General features: G+C 53.9%; 1 protein-coding gene across 3 annotated transcripts in view; it reads left to right on the top strand.

The window, feature by feature from the left end:
• Positions 1-25,633, top strand: part of ATP11A (ATPase phospholipid transporting 11A) — a 124,484-nt gene that overhangs the window by 43,296 nt on the left and 55,555 nt on the right. For all 3 annotated transcript variants that reach the window (XM_053909346.1, XM_053909428.1, XM_053909379.1), the window contains exons 2-4: positions 15,683-15,805; positions 22,907-22,996; positions 23,780-23,860. In XM_053909346.1, the coding sequence (XP_053765321.1) occupies positions 15,683-15,805; positions 22,907-22,996; positions 23,780-23,860 (294 nt within the window). The remainder of the gene's footprint in view (positions 1-15,682; positions 15,806-22,906; positions 22,997-23,779; positions 23,861-25,633) is intronic.

The following is a 25,633-nucleotide window of genomic DNA, read 5'->3' as shown; positions in this document are numbered from 1 at the left end:
CTCCCACCCTGGCTAAGCATCTTAACTGTGACGATGTGTATGAGCCTCATGTCCCCCGTGTGCTGGTGCTCCCGGCCGGCTAACCGCCCCCCCCATGCTGGTGCTCCCGGCTGGCTGACCCCCCGTGCTGGTGCTCCCATCCAGCTGACCCCCCCCCCCCACCTCCCTGTGCTGGTGCTCCTGGCAAGCTGACCCCACCATGCTGGTACTTCTGGCTGGCTGACATCCCCCTCCCCGTGCTGGTGCTCCTGGCAAGCTGGCCCTGGGTAGGGTAGTCCCGCTGCCCCCAGGGCCTTTCAGGAAGATATTCCTGGCCCCCCTGCCAGCTGTCATCAGGGTGGCCATGGGCGCAGTCTGGGGTCTGCCACAGCTGAAAGCCAGGAGCCCTTCTGATTATGCTGTGCCTGGTGGGGGTACCTGGACAGCTGCCCTCTGAGGTCACCAGATCAGATTATCACCGAATTCTGCTGGGGAGGATGAGCTCTCTTCCATCACCTGGTGCCGTGGACCTTTCTTGACCATCCTCACCTCCCACAGACGGTCCCTCCTTCCGGCCTGTGGCTTTGGCTTCTGGAAGCTTCTCTCACTGACCATCTGGCCTCATGCTGCAGGCTGGCTGGGCCTGACGGGGACAGAGCCCTGGGGCTGCCCTCTGGCCTCTTTTCTCTGTCCAGCTCCCCAGACTTGCCCAGGGCCTCAGTCCCACCACTGCTCCTCAGACTGTTCTGTGACACAGGTGGGTTAGGAAAACAGCCTGGAAGAAGGAAGAAGAAAACGTTCACTGAGTGAACCTCAGATGCAGAAGGAAGCGTTCAGCTAATGTTTTCTTGGTGAGAACAAGGGCAGCTCTCTGGATGAGTCACCAGCTCTGAGGAGCAAAGAACCATTGATTTCCGGCCGCTGTCGGGAAGTGAGGGGACGTATTGGGCAATGATCAGTCACCCCAGGGGCTGGGACCTGACCTTTCACTCCATCCATGAACATCTGGAGGGGACGCCCGGTGGGCGAGCTGCTCCTGTCCAGCGAGGGACTCTCGTGTGCCCCCAGCCACCTGCCCTCCTGGTGATGGGACCGGCTGCACCCCGTGTCCGTGGTGGGGGCCTCCCTGCCCAGCCCACAGGTACAAACCACACGTGGTGTGTGCATATAGTAAAGTTAATTTTGATAGTGTTTATTTAACCCCGTGCTATCCAGGATATTATTGCAACTTGAAGTCAGGCATAAACGTCATCAGCATGTTTTACGTTCTTCTCTGCACACGAAGTTTCCAGAATCCAGTGTGTGCTTTGTATTGGGTGCCTCACTGGGCAGCGGCCACGCACAGGGGTGTTGCCTCACGCTGAGAGGGGCCGCCCTGTCCCCACCACCTGCCTCCTCTTGACACTCACATCACTGACCTGAGCGGGTGTCCTGACCTTCTCTGAGCTCTGGGGTTGGCTTGTTCCAATGTGGTTATTTTCCCCAAAACGGGGTCTATGCCTTGGGGTTTCAGAGACCCTGCTGCACCTCAGGCCGCCTATTTACAGACTGTGGGCCCTGCTAGGCCACGATTTCTGTCCGTTTTCCCCAAACGGTGTGCCGTGGTTCTGGACTCACCCTTCACCAAGTGAGTATTTCGTGTCTGGAACATCCGTCTACACTGCAGCGGAAGGTGTGTAATTTCAGCTGTTAAAATGTGTATACGACCTTGCTTCTGTTTGTGAATTCAGTAAGTTTGCCTGATTTTCTGGCTGATTCATCTCAAGGGCAGGAGCGTAGCTGTGGGACGTAAGTACAGAAGCACGTGGTTTTCGTGGCCGCGTCCTGGGGCTGGTTTTCCGAGCGCTGCACAGAGACTTAGGGGTTGGGTACTTGACAGTTGCAGCATCTGTCCCACTAATGTCCACCCGCTGTCCCAACGCACCGTTTTCTGCTGACCCACGTGCTTGGGCGGTGTGGTGTCCTCACCCGTGTTTTACTATCAAGGAGCCACGGAAGCTGCATTGTGACGTGAATAGCCAGGGACACGCAGGATGGATTTCCACCAGAATGAGTGGGCCAGGGCCAGGGTGTCCTGGGGAGGAGGGAGCAGCTGCGGGTGTGGGTCACCAAGTTAGGGGCAGATGTAGGGGTTGGGCGCGTGCCGTGTGTGCAGGCCTGCTGCTCTGTCCTCGCAGAGTCTGGTGTGCGTTTCCCGGCGTCCTTGCCTGCCTGGTGGGTGCGCAGCACTGACCGGCAGCTTGGGGACTGCTGGGCGTGTGGCCTCCTCCTCTTGTCTCAGGGACACAGGGCAGTGTGCAGCTGTGGGCCATGGGGTCCCAGGGCCTCTGGCTCCCAGAAGGGCAGTCATTATTTTGCAGTGACACAGACCCTGCGTTTTCTTGTTGCGGGAGGAGCTCACAGGGCTGGACAGCAGCGGTCTGCGGCCTGGGTGACGGGGGCCCAGCTGGATTCTCTGGCCAGTGGAGCAGGGAGCCGGGCTCAGGTCCTAGTACCTGGTGTATGGTCCTTCCCGGAGGCCCCTCCACGCTGAACCTCTCTCAGAATTTGTCCTGTTCTGCCACCTGATGGCTGCCTTTGTTCCTCCCTCCCACCCCCCACTAATGTCCGCTTGATTGGGTCCTTGTTGACTGGTTTGACTCCCTGCACAGAGGCCACCCCGGCTGTCATCAGTCTCCTGAGCCTGGCTCTGCCACCATCTGTCCTGTGGGGAAATTGTCTTCATCCTCTCTGTGCGGTCCCTGCCACGCCATGCCCCATCCCCGGGCCAGCACAGGGGGGTCCCCCGTTGTGCCTCGGTCTAAGTGAGCAGACCCCCCACAGTACACTTGGAAATGGCCGGTAGACGCGACTCACCTGAGTTTACTTGGGAGCCCTTCATAATGTCCTGCTGTCTGCAAATGCAGGGAGAGTGCTTTGTAAGGGAGTCACTCAAAACCAGGGTGGGAGGCTGGATGGGGGGCTGGATGGGGGCTGGTTTGACCACTCCCCTGCCATTTTCACGTTTATGTTGTGGTGCACATGGCGTTTCTCCACATGCCACTGTCTGGAGGGGAGGGTTGGATGCCTTGGAGGGTTTTGCTCTTGCCCTACTGGTCTCCTCAGCTCCTAGACTCAGTGTCCCTTTTCTCTGCCCTTGGCATGCTCTAGGTGTACGTGATCTGTGTCTCTCTACCACTGGGAACCGCCAGAGTCAAGCAAGGCCATGGTAGGGTAAAAGTCACTGTACTTAGAATTTTTATTTCGATTCTGGACCCAGGAAACGTCAGCTTAGTCAGCTGACATTGTACGTGTTCCAGATGGTCAGTGTTTTCAGATGACGTGGACCATCCCTGTGGCTTTTGCGATCCAGATGATTTTGTGTTTAGAAATATGTTCCTGGCAGAAAACTGCCCCCAGATCTTGTAAATACCCCACTTTTGTATGGGAAGGGAAACCATGTGTCACCACTGATTATGGTAAGAGGTGGTCCAGGTCTGTCACAGACGCCTTGGGCTCCGGTCCGGCGGGAGCAGAAGGGGCCACACACACTGAGGTCCAGGCACTGCCCACCAGCCGCCAGAAAGGCTGGTAATTCCTGGCAGAGAACATGGATCCCATGGATCCCGTGGAAGCTGCTGACGCACATCGGCTCCAGTGGGGAGCGGGGTTGTGGCCATCATACCTGTGCAAGGCCCGCACAGCGGGGTGGAAACTACCAGGTGCTCCCCAGGAGTGGAGCGCACAGTGGCAGGTGCATGTGGGCTGGGGCTGCGGAACAGGAGCTAGAAGAAGGCCTATTTTTAGAAACACCTAAGCACTGTGTTATCTTCTTACTCCTCAAACGGGAAATGTTGCCTTTGAAAGCTATAAACAGACACAGGAGTGGGACTTGCTCTGTTACTGGATCCCTGTGACTGTGACAGGGGCTGTCAGGAGGACCACCACAGAGACCCATCCAGGAATCTGCGGTTGGTCGGGTTACACGCTTCTGTTACAGCCGCACCGTGTAATTTGGCTAATGCGTTTGCTTTGTTTGAGCTGACATTCAAAACTTCCATTAGGGGACTAACAGGCTAAAATTGATTTTCAGCATATTTCTGAGACTCTCTCATGTCCCTGTGTGCTTCCTGACTTTACCGCCCGGGCTGCTGCACCCCGAATCCTCACGGAGCAGACGGTGGAGTTGTGAGGGAGGCCTGACTGCCGTGGTGCAGTGGTTTAACCGTGTTCTGATGGAGTTCTGAATTCAGGGTCTCCTCGTCCTGCCTGGGACGGCAGAGAAGCAGGGGGGGACAGCAGAGAAGGAGGGGGATGGCAGAGAAGGAGGGGGGACGGCAGGGAAAGAGGGTGGGCGGCAGAGAAGGAGGGCGGGCGGCAGGGAAGGAGGGGGGAGGCAGGGAAGAGGGAGGACGACAGAGAAGGATGTTCATGCTGAGACTCCGGGAACCCCTTTCCCTTCTGGGGGTAGCAGTGACTGCATCTAAAATAATCAGGGGCCTTATGTGCCCCAGAAGTGAAGTGTCCTCCTGGGTCTGCGTCCAGAGCGTGAGGGGACACTGCTAGCTCTCTGCTGTGTTTGCCCCATTCTACTTTGGCCACAGTTTCTTTCTGAGTTTCTCTGTTAGGGATACGTCTTTGAAAACACATTGAACTCCATTTTACCCACTAGAAAATGCCAGAACCCTAAAAAAGTTATCCGTGGTCCCCACACTGGAGGGAACCTGGTAGAATCCGTGTCTCCAGGGTGAGAGGGAAGTGTGAGGCAGTCCCCACAGGTGCGGGGGCGCAGACCCGGCCCTGTGAGCACGCCCACAACCCTGCACACGTGTGAGGGGCTAACCAATGGCATTATTGGGATATAGTTCGTATGTCATAAAGCCTACCTCTTTAAAGAGTACAGTTCAGTGGGTTTTAGTACATTTACCAAGTTCTGGTACCATCATCGTAACAGAGTTTGAAAACATCTAAATCATCCGAAAGAAACCCCGTGTGCTTTAGCAGTCCCCACCCCCCAGCCCTGGCAGCATGGACCTGCCTTCCTGGTGTGCCGTGTAGACGAGTCAGTGTCTGGGCCCCTGTGATTGGCTTCTTTGGCTTGGCCAGGTTTCAGTATGCACATCTCTGCTGATGTTGGCTGTTTGTAGGCCTTCGGAGAAATGTCTATTCAAATCCTTGTTATTTGTCCTTTTATTTCTGAGTTGTGATGGTCTATCTTGTATCCCAGGTACGATCTGTTACTAGATGTGGTTTGTGTGTGTTTTTTTTGTAGGGGAGCCATGGGGACCATTCACACACCCTTGGGGGCCACTCAGGCAAGGACTTGACCTGTATGTGGTTCACCTGTGGTCCCCCAGGGACACGGAAATCTGTGGCCGCTCCGGGATCATGTCCCACCGCCCCCCCAAGCCCCATGGGAGGGTGTCTCATGATCTCCCAGGTGATGGGGGGGCTACCTCCTGCTCCTGCAAGCCCAGAACGGAGCCGCAGCTATAACCCCTTCACTGCCCCCTGGACTTGGTTCTTGGCACCAGGGTGTGGGACTGCTGTTCTGTTGGAAAGGACATTCGGACGGTGCTCTGCACTTCAAAGGGGCCTTCAACCCCCTGCCATAGCCTTTGCTTCCGGAGCCCCGTGGGTGGCTTCCTGCCACCCCCTCCCCTCCCTTCTGAGCAGACAGGCAAGTTGCCCTTGTAGCTACTGGTAAAGGCGGGTTAGCTCTTTGCAGACCTGCTGGTCTACATGCATCCTAGGCCACGATCCCCCCGGAGGTGAGGAACTGTGGCTAAGCCCATTTTGTGGGCTCTTCTCCCTGAACTACAGGCTCCGGCCCTGCTGGTGACCTCTGATCTGTGCACGAGTCCAGGCCAGTGTTAGGGACACCGCCGTTAAGAGAAACAGCTAAGTAGGTATGTTTATTCTGACACTTAGTAGGTTTACAATTAATAGCTGGAACAACCCTGCGTTTGTCACTTGGACACAGTGTCTGCCATTTGGTTCAGCAGCAGGATGTAAAGACCCTTGAAATATTGAGGTTCGTAAGGAGTGTTAGTAACGCCTCTTAGGAAGACAGAGCTTGTTTTCACATCGAAGGTTAGATAGGTGGGAACTCAGGGAAAAGCAGACGCTGAGAGGCAGTGCTTGCTGAGGGTTTCTTCCCAACACTGGGGCTCCTGGGGAGGACAGAGCCCTGCAGGACTCACCCAGGGCCGTGGGCTCCCGGGCGAGGCCCATGCAGAGCTCAGGGCACAGCAGTCCTAACCTTACTCATTTCTCATCAGCAGTTTCATGAAAGCTGATTCGCTGGAGTCTGCTGCTAGGATTTTCCTCTACCTTTGAAACTGTGGATACCGGAGAGGCCGTGATCTTGCCTGTCGTACAAGGAAAAGTCAGAGGTCCTGCCCAAAATCAAGGTTTTTGGTGCCTCGAGGCTCATTAGTGAGAAGAATGGGCAGGAGCCATCCTGTCTCCCTGTTGATTACATTTTGGAGAAATGGGGAGATGAGGATACCGTGGGGGAAGATAAAGTAGACCCTGTTCCAGAAATTACCTTAATTGAGGACCCTTAGGGAGGTTGGCATTCTGATGCACAGATTGCAGACAGAGGATATCTGAACCCCACGCAGAGCACCCAAAGTTCTCAGAGGACACGCTGGGAGGTGTGAGGAGCCCTTCCCAAGTCAGAGGCCGCAGCGCAGTGAGCGGAAAGCCAACATTTACCAGAAACACGAGAAACACGAGAGAGCAGGGTCCCTTATGTCTCGTTTTCCCGTATTTATGTCCCTTGGTCACCATTGGTTTAAAACCTACTAAAATGTATTTCTTGCCTTGAAGAGTTTGAAAACCCCTGGGTTCGCGGTCAGGTTGATGTGAATATGATTTTCTCCTTTGTGCAAACCTTTCTTGTCACGCCCTGTGCTGGCCACAAGGCACCCGGCTCTTGAGGAGCCTGACCGTGTGCCGGGCACGGTCACAGTCACGGCAGCGTCCGACCTGTCCCACGTGGGAGCCGTGGGCCCGGACTTCAGCAGGTGGTGGCTTCTGCCCGTCCTTTGGGGATTGTTGTCATCATCGTGTATCTGGAAATCAGAACTCTGAGCACGTGTGAGGGGAATCATCGCTCTCCATGGAGTTAGAGACTTGACTCCACTGGTTTTGTGACTTGGTTTCTCAGTCTAAAGGCCAGGTCTTGCTCAGTACTCGCGGGCAGGTCCCTGAACTTCTTAGGAGGAGTTATGAGAAAACAGCCGGAGGGGCGGTGATGGAGGGAAGCCGTCCTTGGAAAACCTCCTTGCTAGGGTGGGGTGCTGTTGCTCAGGGTTGACGTCATCCTACTGGACTTTGAGGGACACCGGCGACGATCTGCCCTCAGGTGGTGCACACTGAGGTCACCTGCTGCTGAGGTCACCTGCTGCTGGGCGGCAGAGATGACCATGGGCAGTGGGGCAGTGGCCGAGTCGAAGTGAGCGCACTGGGCAGCGCGGACCAGCTCTGCCCCCATATCCCTGCTCTGGGATGTGCGGCTGTCTCTGTGGGGACCACCCGCCCCATCTGGCGGGTCTGCGAAGCCCCTGCATCTTCTTCACGAGACAAACAAGTGTGATGTGGTTGTGTCCGGGCCGATTGGGAGGATTCGCTATTTATGAGTCTTTTTCCAGAAAAGGGTTGGGGGGAGCTGGTACTGACACGTGTCCCATTTCTTAGCTGCCGGGCCGCGGGGCTGCTCTGTGTCAGGCTCTGTGTCAGGCTGGTTCTTAATTGAAGGTGCCGGGAGCCCCCGAGGCTTGAAGCTGACGCAGGAAGGTGGCGTCTGGCGCCCGCAGGGAGGGTAGTGAGAAGGGCCTTTCCCGTTGTCCCCCCTCCTTAGCAGAGCCTGGCCTGAGCCCTGTGACCCGCATGCATCCCTGAGTGTGCTTGGGGCATTTTTGCGTCTTCCCCAGAGACTTGCCCACCTCCCCCAGGCCGTGCCCTCACCAACGTGTCACCAACCCCCTTCCTCAGCTTGTAGCATGAGTCCTGTGGCAGGCGCCCAACTTGGTTCTATGACCACAGCCCCCAAGGCAGGGAGTTCATTCCACCAGGGGTGGGAGGGAGTCTGAAGAGCCAGCGGCTGTGTCCCGGGAGCAGGTGGGCGCGGGAGCCTTTCCTGCTGTGAGGGCAGGGGTGTGGCTGGTGTGGCCTCTGACAGCCTATGGGGGGGGGGGGCAAAGCTGGCCTTCTTGCTGCTGTCTGCCACCTGAGGTCTGGGGGAGCGGCAAGGGAGGCAGGCGGCCGTGCCAGGCTTATGTCCTTTCCTGCTGGTTTTCTTAGTTTCTTTGATATGGCCGTGCGATGAGCCAGCTGTTACAATGGTTCTGTACTTTTATTTTCTGGAACATTCCTGGTCCTGATTCTGTGCTCTGCCCTGGAGAGTGAGACCTTCAGGCAGAGCCAGAACCTGGTGACTCAAACCCCAGGACTGTACTTGAACTTCATTCAGGGTCAGGGTCACGAACTTGAATACCCACCCCCCCATAGTTGAGAGATAATTTTCAAAAAAGGTAAAGAAAGCCATGATTCTCGTGCAAATACCAACAGACACGGGTTTAAGATTTTATTTTGCTTGTAGTGAGGGAACCGGATACTATAGCTGAGGGGGTGAGGCACTGGTGGACAGACTCCAAAATTTCTAATTAATTTCTGAAAAAAATTCATGTACAAACATGGCAAAAATGTTCACACGCTAAATCTGCTGGCTAATTTCTACGTTCTGTGGTTTTCTGTGTCTGAGTCGCTCATATGGGTGCTGCCCCCATATGAGTGAAAGTGGTTGGAAAAGTAGACAGTGCTCAGTGATGGGGACCAAGGGCCAGGCCAGCTGGACACTGCAGCTCTGACCACACCTGTGCCAGGCCCCCAGCCCAGAAGGATCAGGATCCGTCACTGACCTCCGATGCTTGGCCCCTACTTCCAGGGGTGGGGCTATCCCTGGAGCTCGGTCCTGCCCCCGGCCACGCCTCCTACATGCGGGGCACCCTGCCAGCTCTGGACGAAGGCTCCTTTCTTTCTTCCAGTGGGCTTGTGCTGAAATCTATGCGTCTGTGTAGAGACGGGCCTCCAGGTACTTTGTCAGTCCATCCTTGACACTCCACTGTCTGTCCACATGGCACAATCAGTGAATGGACAGGACGGGGCCTGGACCCTTCCTTTTCTCACCAGGATCACACACTTAATTGCAGGAGAGTCTTTGGTGGCCTGGCCTTTGCCTGACCTCAGAGTCGCTGCTCTGCTCCATTGATCCTTTTGTTAGTTGTGGGCAAGGCCACGCGGTCACCTAGTCTAGTGTCATCACTCATTTTCAAGAAGACGGTTGACACCGAACCCTGTTTAAGCCATCCTGCTGACCGTTTTGATGTCTTCCTGTTGGGGTCCAGGCCCACATGGCGGTAGCCCTTGGTTTGGGATTGCTCCCTGTCAAGTGGCGGGTTCTAGCAAAGTCTGCTTGAAGATAGGAGTGCTCGGGGGTCCAGGAGACAGGAGTCAGGATCTAACTGAATGCCTCAGGACACACTCAGGCCTGCACCCTGGATCTCATGGAACTGAGTGTCACTTGGGCCGAGAGGACTGCGGCAATCATGGAGAGTGTAGCCTGTGGTCAGCCTGTCTCCAAGGCCCTCGGCCGCCAGATACAGGCACCATACTGTCAGAGAGAGTGCCACCACACACGTGAACCTGTACATGTCTGGGATTTTCAGGCAGCAGAGGTTCAACCCCAATGTCAGAACTATCTTCAGAAAAGAAGGATCAAAGGAAGGAGCCCTGCAGGCTGTTCGGAGAGCTGGGTCAGCGTTCAGAGAGCGGCTCTGACAGTTTCTACATGGCTCTCGTCTTGTGACATTGCAGTGACCCTTTCTCAAAGCGGCTGCTTTCTGGGAGGGTGGGGCTGCCTCCACTCCTGGGCTGGCTGGGGTGGGGGGGTGGCAGTGGTTGCACCTCGCTTCTCTTCCTGCTGTCTGCACGTGCTCCCTCCACCGGCTCCAGGAAGACTGTGTCCTCCAGCCTCACGCGGAATCTTCCAGGAGGCTCCGGGGCCCCAGGGCTACTGCCTGCGGGCTCCCTGCAGACCCTCTTCCTTCCCCGACCCTTCGACATCCTCCCTGTCTGCTCCCTTCTGGCCACGTGACAGTCACAGGAGAAGCTGACAGGCATGTTTAACGCTGCCCCCACCTGCCCACAGCTTCTGCAGACACGCCTGCCTGTGACAGGCAGGTGAGCAGGTTCGGATTCTGAGCAGGTGCCTTGGGGCTCTGGCCACTGCAGGTCCGGTGAGATCCGGTGGTCCAGCTTTACAGCTTCCAAAGCCCCTGCCCTGTACCTGCCACTGGGGCCCCCAGGGGAGCAGCGTTGACAGGTCTTGTCTGAGGCTGTGGCTCTCAGGGGTGCACGGGAGATGCACACCCCCCGCATCACCAGGGTGACTCATCATCTGCCCACAGACTCATACAGAGCACGAACCGGGCACCACAGACATGAGGTCTTTTGTATGAATCCCACTGTGTCATGCCCCCTGCTGGATTTCTCACTTCCTACAAGGTTTCTGTTTGTAGAATCTGCGGGGAAGGCTGGAAAGGGGAAAAAGGTTCAGACACAAGCACAGCCTCTCCCACTAAGAGGACGAAGGAGGACGAGCTGGAGCCACAGGACTGTGTGTGTGGTGGGTGCGTGCACGAGCTGCGTGACCCTTGACCATGGCACTCCCCACGTGTTCCCGGAATGACAAGTGGCAACCTCGTGTGCATGTGGCCGCATGCCGCTCGCTCAAGCGTGTATATTGGTCATTGCCAGTGACGTGTAACCCACCCACCCCAGGGGCCACCCTTCTGCGTGGACACTCGTCGGTGTCTGCTGGAACGTGTTCCCAGTGCTGTGCGCCCGCTATGCCCCCAGTCAGAACATTTTCCTCCAGAAGAAACCACCCGTGGTCACTTGTCCAGCCCTTGGCAAACCCTGTCTCTCTGGACTTGCATGTCCTAGACAGTTCGCATGAATGGAACCCTACAGCACATGGCCTTTTCTCTCGGCTTCTCTCCCTTACGTGCATTTTCAGGGTTCACCCGTGCTATAGCGCGTGCTCTTTTCATGGCTGCGTAGTAAGTCCATTGTGTGGGCGGTTGACATTCAGGTTGTTTCCACTGTTCGGCTGTTGTGAATGATGCTGCTGTGGACACACGTGTGTGTACGTGCTTATGTGGACCTGCGCTTTCGCTTCTCTTGGTGCAAAACCAGGGGTGGGATCTCTGTGTCGCTTGGGGACTCCACCTTCACCCTCCTGGGGAAGTGGCGGACTGTCCCCTCCACTATCCCGCCATGATGGTGAGGCCCCAGCCCCCTGCACCTGCCCCGGTGGCGGGGGATGGGGGCGGCGTGAAGTGCGGTGTCCTCGTTGTTCCGATTTGTACCTCACACCCACTCGTGATGGTGAACATCCAATGTGCTCTGTTGCCTCCCAGCTTGTCTGAATCAGTGATGTGAATGGACTGGATGTCAGATCTTTGGTGAATTTAACTGTTTCAGAGTCAGCTGCTTTATCAAGGTCAGAAGTGGACGACGGAGGGTTTGCTGTGTTGCCATAAGCTTTCTGTCCACCGAGTCATGGCTACACGTGTTCGGGATTTAACACCCTTTCTGTGTAAGAGAATACGTTCACACAACAACCAACATCGTAAGAGCCCATTAGTGACACACGGTCTGCTGGAATAAACTGCACCATCTGCCTGCATCTTTCCAGATTGGACGTAAATGTACTGCGTATGTTAGTGAAACGGTCAATTTGTCTGCATTGTTTTCTGTGCCGTGGAACAAAGGTGGGACTTTTTATTCCCAGCTCAGTGGGACAGAAGCGCTGAGCCCTCCGGGGCATGTGACCCGCAGGGCACTGTGCCATCACCTCAGAGGACGCATCGTTCACACCCGGATTTGCCAGTGGGTACGCAGGTTGAGAGAGCCGAGCCCCATGGCATGCGGGGGTTCTGCTCTCCGGTCTTGCTCGCTGCTGAAGAGGCTTCCTTGTTTGTGGTTCCTCCTGGTGCCTCGTTTCTGGAACAGCATGCCCACCTGGAGCAGCCTGCACCCAACAGTTTCACCGAGCCCCCTGCCCCCCGCCCCCTGTTGTAGTTTTAGGCGTTTGCCCCCTTGTTCCTGTAGGTGACAATCTCATTCATGTGGAAATAGGAAGAGACTCCTTCCCCCTCTGACCCGCCAGGCAGCAGGGGGGGGGGGCGGGGGGCCTCCGTGCTCTCGGTGAGTACAGCACAGGGGTGGGGTTTGCCTCTTGGAGGCACGAGGACGCTGGGGCCTGCTGCACAGGTCAGGTGCACACTTTAGAGTGGGCTTGGAGCTGGCCTTTGTGGGCGTGCAGGTGCCCCCTGTGCAGCCAGGGCACTGACAAGGAACGATCAGTGTTGGAGCCTGTACTGCTGCTGAGTGTCCCTGGCCATCTCCAGGGCTCCAGGGTTCATGTCACGGAGGGCGTCCCATCCAAGACGAGTCCCTAGAAAGAGAGGCTGGCGTGTCCGTCTTCCTGCCCTCGGGAGGTTTTGTGACAACCCCCACCTTCATTCTCAGGGCTCCCAGTGACAGAATTGCCTTTTTGTGTTCAGCAGAGTTGCAGAACAGACCAGGTGACGCATACTTGGTTCAAGACCGGCGAGGGGCGCCAAGGTGGCTCAGTCAGTTAGGCAAACAACTTCAGCTCAGGTCATGTTCTCACAGTTCGTGAGTTCAAGCCCTGTGTCAGACGCTGCTGTTAGCACAGAGCCCGCTGTGGATCCTGTGTCTCCTTCTCTCTCTGTCCCTCCCCCTCAAAAATAAACATACGTTAAAAAAAAGAAATTGTGTAATTGGGGCTAATAGGTACTAAGTGTGCAGAGTAGCAGAGGATTGCTGACGAAGCGGACACAGAAATGTTGAATCACACGTCCATAGTCACAGGGCCGGTCAGCTGCAGGGCACACGCATGATGTGGGCATGATCGTGAACCGCTTTCTCCGGGGACGTCTTGTTGGATGTGTTGTCTATATGTTTTGCACACCTGGTCTTAGCTTCCTCAGAATTGGACATTTTTGCAGAGAACAGCATGCGGAACTCACCTGGGTCTTGGTCTGAACCCAAAGACGCTTCCTGCGTGTCAGGGCCACACACGAGACCCCTTGTAAGCGCCATTCCCTGGTGTCCCTCCTTGGGCACTATTACACTGACCACTTGGTGAGCAGAGTCAGCCGGAAGCAGAACGTCACCACCGACTCGTAGTCTATTTGTAGAAGCAGCAGGTCTGGCCGAAGCTTGTGGGTCATTGCTTCTTTTTGTTCCTTGGGGAACAGCATGAATGTAGCTTCCTTATGCACAGCCTAGTTTTCATCTAGTAAGTACGTGGCTCGCTCCCAAATGGGTTTTTTGTTGCCCCAGTGCTTGTTGGTGTTCACTTTTCTGGGCTGGTCTTGTCCCACAGGTGGACATAGTGTCCCGATGTGCAGTAGGTAAAGTCGTGGGCTGGACGCGGCTAGGAGACCCCCCTCCACGCACCACAGACACGTCCCCTGTCTGGGAGGATCAGGGCTTCCAGAGTCGGTGTTGTGGCTGAAGCCTAGCGGCTGGCTTTGAAGTAGGAGCAGGGCCCCTGGGGTTCTCATTTTTGTGTTACAAGTCATGTTTTAATGCTTTTCTTTCCTTTCCGGTTCCCCTATTATGTGTTCCTTTTCAGCGTAAGTTCCGGAATCCGTGGGAATGAGAAGCATCCGCGGCTGTGTCTTGAGCATGAAGGGATATCCGGGACTTAGATTTGTGTGTAAAGCTCTTATGCCGCTGTGTCAGCACCCGTTACTCGTGGCCTCACCTGGACGGGGAAGCAGCGGAAAAGGCCGTGGGCGGCGGGGACATGGCCTGGCCCTTGCATCGTGGGCTCCTGGGGCGCCACATCTGAGTTCCTGCCAGTTTGGGGGCCCAGCCCATTCCTTCCGGCGATCTTGCACCATTTTGCATGTCCCTGCTGCATGTCTCTGGAAACGGGTGGAGTTCTGGGGATCAAGTCGGTCTCTGCCCTCAGACCGCGTGGACATCCGGCAAAGCCAGGCCCTAGAGAAGGCACGGGGGGAAAGTGCGTGCGGGCGGCTACTGTGGACCCCGCGGTGCTAGGGGCACATCTGTAGACTTCTGACCCCACGAAGCTGGGAGGTAGGCCCGCGCCATGCCACGCAAGCAACAAGAGCAAAACAGTGTGACGTGAGGCTGTCCTCGCCTCAGCCCATAGGGACACTGCTGGCCTGTGTGACCCCGTCCACCTGGCTCCACAAGCGAGGGTGGGCACCGCGCCGGGCGGAACACTCTGGCTCCCCACAGCCGTGTGGTTCTCTTCCCGCTCCTGTTCTCCGTTTCCCGCTTTCGTTCCTCGTCAGCCACCATGAGTGAGGGGCTGTCACTGTCCTCAGGGGCCGTGAGGCTGCCTGAGGCCAATGTCTCAGTGACAGCTGAGTTGGAGCTGTGACCTGACCCGCCTTTCTTCCTGTCCCATCACTCTGACCTTCTGCAGTGCTGGTGTTCCCACCTCCTCCCCCCATGGCTCACTGTACCCCAACAGGCTGACGGAGTGTGAGGCCAGGACCTGGGGCTGGGCTGCTGGTCTGGGGGTCCCAGGACCTGGGGCTGGGCTGCCAGTCTGGGGTCCCAGGACCCGGGGCTGGGCTGCCGGTCTGGGGGTTCCGGGACCTGGGGCTGGGCTGCTGGTCTGGCAGGACCAGAACCCGGGTCTGGGCTGTTGTATGGAGGGGACCAGGACCCAGGGCTGGGCTGCTATATGGGGGGGTCCCAGGACCTGGGACTGGGCTGCTGTATTGGGGGTCCCGGGACTCGGGACTGGGCTGCTATATGGGGGTCCCAGGACCCAGGGCTGGGCTGCCATTCTGGGGGTCCCAGGACCCGGGGCTTGGCTGCTGGTCTAAAGGGACCAGAATCCGGGGCAGGGCGGCTGGTCTTGGTGGGGGGGACCAGAACCCGGGGCAGGGCTGCTGGTCTTAGGGGGGGGACCAGAACCTGGGGCTGGGCTGCTGTATGGGGGGGCCAGGACCCAGGGCTGGGCTGCCAGGTGGGGGTCCCAGGATCTGGGCTGGACTGCTTGTCTTGGGGGTGCCAGGACCCGGGGGCGGGCTGCTGTATGGGGCTGCATTTTAGTCTCTCATCTGTGGCTGCAGTGTCATAGGCACCTCCGTGCTGAAGGCACAGGGTCTGGTTCGGTGTTTTAAAGGTTCTCCTGTCAGAAGACATTTACCGGGTGCCTCGCACACGTGATACTGAATAGTAGAGTCAGACGCCGGCCTCCTGTCTTCCCAGGAGGGCCCTTGAGCAGGGGGACCCGAAACGGCTCAGCAGCTCCATCGTGAACTCAGTTTTACCCTCTCGTTAAAGACCCACCACCACGTTTCTAAGGGGGCTGCCTTTCCTGTTGGAAGCGTCGGGACCGTGCTGGGCCTTCTGTCTGCATATGAGCCCAGCCACGTTCGTTCCCGTGACCACCAGCTTGTAAGGGCTTCCCTTTCGGGTGCAGACCGCCTGGCTCGGCCCAGTTCCTTGAGGAACTTAGCCCGTGGGGGTAGAGTGACGGGAGCCCGCTCTTCCCATGAGCGAGGACGCGCCTTACAGCTTGCGCTCCGCAGAGGGGCCGTCACCTGTGCTGACGGCGTTCTGTTCTCCGCAGTGTGCTGGCGAGGAGAACTGCGTGGACAGCCGGACCATCTACGTGGGGCACAGGGAGCCCCCCCCAGGTGCTGAGGCCTACATCCCGCAGAGACACCCCGACAACAGAATCGTCTCCTCCAAGGTGAGCTGTGTCCCTGTGGCGGGTACCCGCCCTCCTCCCGGGGCTATCGCCACGCTGCTGCCTGCCACCCGGCGCCATGGTGGGTGTCCACGTGGGGCTGGTACGCGTGCCCCACGCCTGTCCCCACAGCCGGTGACAGACCGCATTCCCGTCACCTCCCTTTAATCACCCCAGGGCATACAAGGCCTGCTTCTGCCATGTGTGTGTTGGCTGGCCATGTGCCTGTGTGTCCTGGTGCACACATCCGTGTGGGGGACACACGTGATCCCGGGCGCATGTCCCTGTGCGCACATCTGTGTGGGGGACGTAGCACATTTTTTTTTTTTTAACTATCAGAGCATCTGAAATTAAGAAGACTTGAGAACAGACAAGCCTTTCTCTTTAAGGCAGTTTTTTTAATGGAACTATTTTATTTAAAACTGCCACAGAAAACAACAGTAATGACAACAGCCATAATAGGTTTAGTCACCAGAGTTGCTCATCAGGAAAATCCCAAGCGATGAGTGTGGCATGTTGTTGCCCAGCCGGATAAGTGACAGGAGGCTCCCAGGCAGGTGTTGGCAGCGGGACCTGTGTGAACACGATAGTCTCAGGTGGCTCTCTCACTAGAGACCCCCCACTCGCCCCCCCTAAACAGGACTCTCTAACGATTCTTAACAGTCAGCCCCTGTGCAGTACAGGCGCACCGAGAGTCAGGGAAGTGCGCTGGAAACAACCCGGGTGCCGTGTGAGCGCGTCGAGGTGGCGCCACGAAACCGCCCACGCTGCCCAGTGTCCATCCCGGGACATTTGTCAGGCCCTTCGGCCGCCGATGGCTCCCCGCCTCGGCTGGTTTCCCCCTCCAGGGACAAAGCCTGGCCTGAGAGTCCTAGCCCCCATCCCTTCGGGTTGGTGTGGAAAGTTCTGCCCAGGACTGAGCGGAAGAACCTTCTGGAAAACAAAGCACCTGGTTGGGGTAGTCTGAGGGCCTGCTTGAGGCATATGGTAGAAGGTAGCTGGATGCTGAAGGAGGCTTGTTTATGACCAGCACCCCTGTCACTGTTTTCAGGGGAGAGAACCAGACTCGGTGATTTCTAAATGCCGTTCCCGACTCTGTCCTGATTCGAGTGTCACAGCCAATATATTATTTCCATTTGTTCCTTTCAAATACTCCTGCGGTGACTTTGAGGTGTCCTGTCTTCTTTCCACGCTCTATGAGTTGTCGCCTTTGCTCCCCCTGCAGTGGCACCCACTGTCCCCTGCCCTTCCCGCACCGGGGCCCCCACGCTGCCTCGGTTCCTGACGACGGCAGGAACCCCTCAGAACAGGGCCTGGAATACCTCAGAACAGGGCACCTGGGTGGCTCACTCGGTTAAACATCAGACCCCATTCAGGCCATGATCTCACCATTTGTGAGTTCAAGCCCCTCATCGGGCTCTGTGCCGACAGCTGGGAGCCTGGAGCCTGCTTCAGATTCTGTGTTTCCCTCGCTCTCTGCCCCTCCCCCGCTCGTGCTGTCTCTCTGTCTCTCTCAAAAACACATAAATATTAAAAACAAAAAGATGGCTCAGAACATATGGGAAAAAGAACTGAATTTGTAAAACCTGAGTTTATAACAGTTCTGGAGAATGTTTGCTGTAACGTATGTGTGTTTCCTTGGGAAGAAAACATTTCTGTCAGAAGAAAAGACTGCTGGGCAAGACTTCTTCCACGCACAGAAGTCTCCACTCAGTAAGCCTGATTGCATTTAATCAGAGAGCTTTTATTGTGTGAAAAGTTACACCAGGGGCAAAATTGCCAAGCTCGCCGTGCTTTCCCGGCAGTGCCGGTGCTACGTCGGCAGTGATTGGAGTTCCGTTTCCTTTCTGGGGGAGACACACTGGGCAGGGGCCTGGGATGAAGCAGAAGCAAGAACTGAGTCCCCAGCGCATCCCTTTTCCTTTCCTTCTGACGACACATAGAGCCCCGTGCCCAGGACTTGAGCTCGAGCATGAGTGGATCCAGCCGGCTTTGGGATAAGGTCGGGTGCTGCCTCATCAGTTCCATAAGGTTGTACATGGGACACAACATCCATGTGGCCCCCAGTTTGCCCTCGGGACGCCACAAATCTGATACTAGGCTGAGGCTATGCGGTCACTGCGTACTTTCGAGAAAGCTGCATCACTTGTGACTTTTGGCCAGGGAGGATGGCGTCTGCCAGTCACACGTGGGCAGACGGTGGTCCTAGGACTTGTGAGAGCATTGTGTCTGCTCCACAGCAACCTCGTGATGCCACCGCCATGCAGGAGCCCAGCCCCTTGGAGGAGGAACAGCTTGAGAACAGGGCCCGCAACCAAGCCTTAGCAGCGAGCCTGACCCTGACCCTCATGTCCACAGGCCTGGCACCGCCTCCTGCCGGCCCAGCACACTGTCTGCTCAGCGTGTAACCCTAATGACCCCAATCGGGCATGACTTGTTTCCACGTCCTGTTCTCCCAGCCGTGAGTGAGAGAGAGAAAGAGAGCCCAGCTCCACGTGTGGATTTCCTTCCACGGAGCTTTGCTTGGCCTGCGGGGCGGCGTCAGGGCCATCAAGACAGCACGGTGGGGGAGCCGCTCTGAGGCACCTGACAGTCAGGACCGCGTGGTGCTGTCCATGTGTTCCCGTCTGGGGTAGTAAGCGGTGCGGGGCTTGTCCAGACTTTTCTTCCTGGCCATGACTGGGACAGACCGGCAGGCTGTGTTTTGTCCTGAGCCACACTCCCGGCGGAAATAGAACCATGGCCACCACCACAGACAGACCCGGGTGCTCGGGAGGCGTCTGTGACATGGGGCACACGCACCATGGTGCTCGGTGTCCGTGACGTGACAGAGGTGAGAGCAGGGGCCGTCCTGTGGGACTCAGGACTCCTCGCAGGGTCTGCAGGGGCAAGGCGAGGACTTCATTCTGGCACGGCCGACACCAGGCACCTGCAGTCTGTGGACTGGGTCGGGGAGCTGGCGCTTGATGCCGTGGAAGGTCTGAGTCGCACGTGACATCCTGCCCGTGTCCACACTCTCCACACCCACTGTTTAACAAAGATGAAGCCGTCTGCAGCTCGTCGGCTCTTACGTGTTGTCAGATGCCCCTTTTACGGTTTCTGTCCACATGGTGCTGACCCGTTTGCACAGTCACACGCACTTAAATGATTTCACGGGTTTTCACCCTGTCACACACCATCAGGAGTTAGTGACCCTCCTTTCAACCACATTAACCATCTGCGGTAATGACTTATTATAGTAATTTATCCCACGCGGTAAGAAGATTACAAAGTGTAATGTCTGAGCTGCCGTGTGGCCTCTCCTGCCTGATTAGAATTCAGCAATCATGTAAGTGGCTTTCAAGCCCAAATCTGGGCTGCTTCCCTTGCACTCTAGAATCTGGGAAGCCATAAGGAGTCCAGAAACGGTAGCATTAAAACGGGACAAGACCAGATATACACGTAGCATTCCAGGCTTCACGAAACTCCCCACTTGGAAGGATTGCAGTGGATGACACTCTGTTTTATTTTCTTATACGTAAGATGAAAACTTTCTAAGGTGGAAACTTTCAAAAATATGTAAAAAGTCAGTGATGTGATAATCGCTCACATCCTTCTCACCAGTGTCAGTGGCTGTCCCCAGGCGGCAGTGCTGGCTTCATCTCTGCGTCCACTTTCTACCCCACACTTGGTGAGGCACGTCCTCTACAGCATTTGATTTTCATCTTTCGATTTTTCGGTAGGTGGAGGATGGGGTTTCCAGGAGGACCTTTTTCCATTCATGTGACTTTGCTACCAAGTAACACATTACAAGTATTTGGGGAAGTTTTTGGTTAACTGGCGGGCAGTCAGTACGGGCTGGGAAATGAGGTTGGTTTCACAGGGTAGGGCCTTGAAGACAGCTCCATTTTGGGTCAGGAAATCCGTGAAGAACAAAGGATCCTTCTAGGCTGGTCACAGAAACACGGACATGAGACGTAAATGCTGTTCCTGCATACGAACTTCTGTTTCTTTTCATCTCCTTTTAAAAGTTAGTGGAAAGTAACTGACTCATTATGGCCCATTTAAGAGAAAAAAATATATATCTTTCTTAAAAATTTAAGAAGATTGTGTTTGTATTGTTTGTCAAGCTATACAATTTTAATGTCCCTGTTATTTTTTTACTGCCAGTTGGAGCCAGAACTGTGATCCCTGCCGCATTCTTTCTGGGTGTGTGCTGTGGTACTTACTTTACACGTGAAAAAAACTGGAACACAGTCCTTAAATAATTCAAATAATTCAGTAAAGTCTACTGGAGTTTTAGGTGTCAGGACCAGGGTTTGATATGGGTCTGACCCCAAAGGCCATGTGTTTTCCAGTAGAATAAAGAGGAAATACTTTCTTTTAAAAAAAAATTTTTTTTATGTTTATTTTTGAGAGAAAGAGAGAGAGAGAGAGAGACAGCATGAGTGGGGGAGAGGCAGAGAGAAAGAGGGAGACACAGAATCAGAAGCAGGCTCCAGGCTCTGAGCTGTCAGCACAGAGCCGACATGGGGCTCGAACTCACAAACTGCAAGATCACGACTTGAGCCAAAGTCTGACGCCTAACCAACTGAACCACCCAGGCGCCCCCAGGGAAATACTTTCTGAATTCCATAGAATAGCCAGAGTATCCTGAGGTAGGGCAGCAAATTAAGAATTCAGATCATGTTTTTTTGTTTTTTGGGTTTTTTTGGTTTGGTTGGTTTTTTGTGGGGGCGGAGAAGACACTGCTGATACTTTGGGAGAACTGGCAGTCAGGGTTGGTTTTTTGGGGGGGGGGGGGTTTGTTTGTTTCTGGTTGAGAAACCGAGGTAAAGACGGAGCCACAAATTCCCCTCCCTCTGCTAGTGTCTGCGGCTACATTCCTGACCCAGAGACCTGCTTTTTGGTTCTCAGTTTGTTTGCACTCAAATGAAAGCCTAGTGTGTCCTTGACAAAACACAGCACCTATTCATGATGTAGAGTTTCTGCAAACCAGGAACACAGGAGAATTTCCTCAACTCGATAAAGAACATCTATTATAAACCCGCAGCTAACGTCATTCTTTTAAAGATTTTTTTTTAATGTTTATTTATTTTCGAGACAATGCGAGAGACAGAGTGCAAGCAGCGGAGGGGCAGACAGAGGGAGACACAGCATCCGAAGTGGGCTCCAGGCTCCAAGCTTTCAGCACAGAGCCCGATGTGGGGCTCGAACTCACGAATCGTGAGATCGTGACCTGAGCCGAAGTCGAACGCTTAACCGACTGAGCCACTCAGGCGCCCCAACATCGTTCTTAATGATGAAAAAAGAGATTCTTTCACCCTAATCGAGAACAGTGAAAGTTTCCCCGCCGCCGTTCCCATTCAGTGTCTTACTGGATGTCTTCACTAATAACAGTGAGAAAGGAAAGGGAATACAAGATACGCAGTTTGGGAAGGAAGAAACCGCTGTTAACAAGTGACATGATGGTCTGCAGAGAAAAATGCCAAAGAAAAATCCCAACAAAACCTCACAAGCAGAGCACGGCCAGCGGCAAACAGTTGAATTCTCAATTAGAAACACCATTACATTGGCATGAGAAAACGGAAAAACACATATGTGTAACAAAATATGTACAAGATCTATGTGAGGGAAACTATAAAACTGTGATAAAAGAAAATATTTAGGTGAATGGAGAGACATTCTGTGTTCATGGATGGGGAGGCTTAGTGTCGTCATTAAGATGTCAGTTCTGTCCACCTCAATCTATACAGTCAACCAAATCCTCATCCGAATCCCAGCAGGTTATTTTGTGGACATCAGGACGCAGATTCCAAAGTTTGTACGGAGAGGCAAAAACCCAGAGAGCCAACACAATATTGAAGGAGAACGAAGTTGGAGGGCTGATGCCTCCCAACATCTAGACCAGATGTCAAGCCATAGCACTCAGGATAGTGTGGCCAATGGACCGGCATAGAGCCTGGAAATGGACCCCCATGTAAGATGGTCAACCAATCTTTGACAAAGGAGCAAAGGCAACACAATGGAGTAAAGACCGTCTCTTCCCCAAAAGGTGATGAAACCGCTGGGTGTCCATTTACAGAAAATGAGTCCAACATGGATCTTACACCATTCACAAAAATTAACTCAAAATGGATCATAGACGTAAATGTAGAACACAGAACTGTGGAAGTCCTAGATGGTAGCATGTGAGAAAATCCACACAACGTGGGGAGGGCCATGAGAGTTTGGGCACAGCACCAGAAGCACTGGCCGTGGGAGACAAGACTGCTGACCTAGGCTGCATTAAAATTAAATTTTCCTGCTCTTCAAAAGACACTGTTAAGGGAGTCAGAAGACGAGCCACCGACAGGAAATATTTGCAAAACACAAAGCCCATAAAGGCCTGGTATCAGACAGGACACAGAAGGGAAGGGTTGCTGGGGTGGGTCCGACGGGTGGGTTTGGGAATACTCAGAGCTAACAGACCAACATCAAGCTCGGTGTTTACTGGAGGTTAGTGACCTCTGGGACATGGCTGTTTGCAACACAAAAGTTGAGGAAATTCTCCTCCGGGGGGGGGGGGGGGAAATCAAAAGTCTGGAGATTAGGAGGCGGCCAGGACCAGCCCCCCTCTCTATCCTTCCAAGCCCTCCATGTAGAGAGGCGCCTGGGGCTGACCCCGGACACCTGAGCCTCGGGGATGTCTCCAGGCAGTCAGGACCGCCTGGTGATGCCGACTTCTATTGTAGCTTCCTGTTGCCAGCTAGTAACACTGTCACAAGACCAAAGAGAGCCTATGGAGGGAAGAATGCTGAACATAAATGTTTTAACAGTCACAGGTTTACATGGGATGAAATAGACCTTAATGGTAAAACTTTCATTAAACTACGTTGTATTATGTCAGATTATCTGGGATTGGGTAACTCGTGTGCTACTTTTGGGGTATGTGTTCTGTGTCAGCAGTTCGTATTCACTGTCAGCCAATTGATAAAATAGCTACAAAAGTCTAAATTTTGAATGGTGAGTTTTGTATCTAAACATTTTGTGCTTTGAAATCCAGCACCATCGTTGTATAACAGAGTAACACTAGAGAGTAAAATGTGATCACAATGCCACCTCTTTGTTTTTTCTTCTCTACAGTACACGTTTTGGAACTTCATACCCAAGAACTTATTTGAACAATTCAGGAGAATAGCCAACTTTTACTTTCTTATCATATTTCTGGTACAGGTAAGGCCAGCGGACTTTTTTTTTTTTTTATCACCTCAAACATACATTCTAAATAAGTGACTTTCATTCCCAGGTGATCAACTGTGGCTTGCTAAGGAGGGTGAACAAGGACTTGGGGCCCTTATCTACACGTCCCCCACCCATTTCCTTCAGGGACAAGTGTTTTGGTCCCTCTGACTTGGCTGTGACTACCTTCCCGTCCTGGAGGGGAATCAGGAGCTTACCTGGTCTTTAGGAGAAATTCAGCAGCCAGGCTCGGCTTTATTATGTGGAGCCCCTTCCCAAGTGCACAGGGTGCTCTGAAGAGATCACAGAGAGGAAGAGAACGGAGAGAAAACCAGAGTCCAAATCAGGGAACAGTGGGTCCAATTCGTTTTCAGAATAGCAATCACATTTTCTTCAGTCACGCGAAATACAGTGGAAGGACTTACAGAATTTCCCCACCGTTAAATTATTCAAATACTGTCATTGAAGCCTGGCGCCGAAAGCAGAGTAGAAAATTAAAATGTGCACTGGAATCAGACTTGTGTCTTTGCCACTGTTGGCAGGGTTTCCTTAAGCAGATCCCTTAACTAGAGCGAACTACCCTCGGTTTTATAGGAAACAGGATGACTAACCCCCAATCGGATTGACCTCTAGTCGGGGGATAAAGTGGGTAACAGTAAAACAATTTGGAATAAGCAAAAGCAAATGTTTTTGTTGGCGTTACAGGGCCAACCAGTCTGTCTAACGTCAGTAATGCGTGTTTTTGAGAATGGCCCTACAATTCTGTTTTAATTGCAGCTGATTATTGACACCCCCACGAGCCCAGTGACGAGCGGGCTCCCACTGTTCTTTGTCATCACAGTCACGGCCATCAAACAGGTAAGAAGTCTGCAGAAAAAGGGAAGGCATCACCATCCCTGTTACATAACATCGCATTTTATCCAAAGCGGAGTAATCTGGTTTGTGTTGGCTAGTTTGTAGGCAATTTAACCAAGTTCTAGCAATTCATTTTGGTAACTGCCTTAGATTGACACTTGAGCTAAAATAAGAGAGATTATGTAACGCGGCAGCTAGCGTGACACCCTGTGAGTCTGAGGGGGAAGCCAAGGTGTTCACATTCAGAAGCAACCAGAGATGGTATCTGTTTTTAGAGGCTTTTCTTAGCCTGTCCACACCGTCGGCCGTCTGAGCTGTAGGCACCTGCTGTGTGCAGAGTCTGGGATGCAGTTTTCTAACAGAGCGTGCTGACTCCCAACTCACCGTGTGCAGGGGGCTGTTCTCCCGGGGCCACCCAGACAGAAGAACACGCCTCAGTTCTTTCCACCGTGCACGTAGCCATGTTAGTGCTGCAGCCATCGCCACTGCCTGGTTCTGGAAAATTCCCATCCCCTCAGAAGGAGGCCATGAGCAGTCTCTGCTGTTCCCCTCCCTGAGCCCCTGGCCACCAGAGGTCTACCCTTGTCGTGGCCACACTTCCCACGTGGTGGGGGTGAGGTAGCTCTTTGTACTTTCGGTTTGCATTTCCTTGGTGATTAATGATCTTGAGGATCTTTCCCTGTGCTTATTGGCCATTTCTACGTCTTCTTCAGAGAAAAGGACCTTTGCCCATTTTAAAATCGGCTGAAGCATCTTTTTATTGATGAGTTGCAAGAATTCTTTATGTGCTCCAGATAAAGATTCCGTATCTGCTGCAAACTTTTGAGCCTAAGGATGTTTGCACTTCGGTGTTGATACATCAACCTTCCATTTGGGAGATCTGGATAATTTGTAAAATGGCAGCTTCTAGTGAAATTATTGGTGGTCAAATTCTTGCTGAAAAAGCCATGCTTTCCTGGTGTTATCCTTTAGATAAAAATAAAGAAAACAAAACATGTGCTTTACATGAGATGTGGTATGAGAACAGCCATGGGGTGACAGTGGGTGCCAGTGTTGCGGTGATTTTCTGTAGGCTGAGGAAGGACGTAGAACGGAATCAGGTTCTAGTGTGTGTGCGTAAAGAGCGCCTCTGGGTTGTCTTCTGCCGGCCTAGCGGGTCCTCAGTGTGAGAGTGTCTGCATTAGTGTTTTTTTAATACAGAACTGGGAGCAGCATTTAAGGATTTCTTCGTTTTGATTTGCGTTTTATTTCTCAGTCTTCGGTAATCTGGGAATACAGATTTGAACAGAACGATTTTGCTTCATACCCATTTGATTGGCTTTTAAATGTAGAAGCCTGCAGAGCAACCAGGGACAATAATGTAGTGAAACGCATCCACTCTCCACTGACGGCAGTGTGGTGGCGCCATGTTAGAAAGCCATTTGGCGCTAATGGGTGAGGCAGAAGCTGTCAATGGTGGGACCCGTAGTCCGAGGGTGTCCAGTATGTGCAGTTGGTGTGTATTATATGCATCTCAGAGTGCATGGAGGCCCCACAAGGTGTCCTGGGATGTTCGTTGCAGGCCTCTTTGTGGAAGAAAAACTAGGGACAAGATGTCCTTCAGTGAGGTAACAGACGGTACGTTCGTTACACGTATTGAGGTTACTGGTGCAGTAGCCACGTAGTGTGGAAGACGTAACACTGAGTGACGCACTCAGTTACAAAGGAAATACTCGGTGTGTTGTCCTCACACGTTTGTAAGCATGTAAACACTTCAGTTGTTTATGACGCACGTGT

This window comes from Panthera pardus, unplaced genomic scaffold (genome assembly GCF_024362965.1).
Source record: "Panthera pardus isolate Hobbes unplaced genomic scaffold, ASM2436296v1 HiC_scaffold_1, whole genome shotgun sequence".
In the NCBI taxonomy this organism is placed as follows: Eukaryota; Metazoa; Chordata; class Mammalia; order Carnivora; family Felidae; genus Panthera; species Panthera pardus.
Note: the sequence above shows the minus strand (reverse complement) of the source record. Positions and strands in the feature narration are given on the sequence as shown.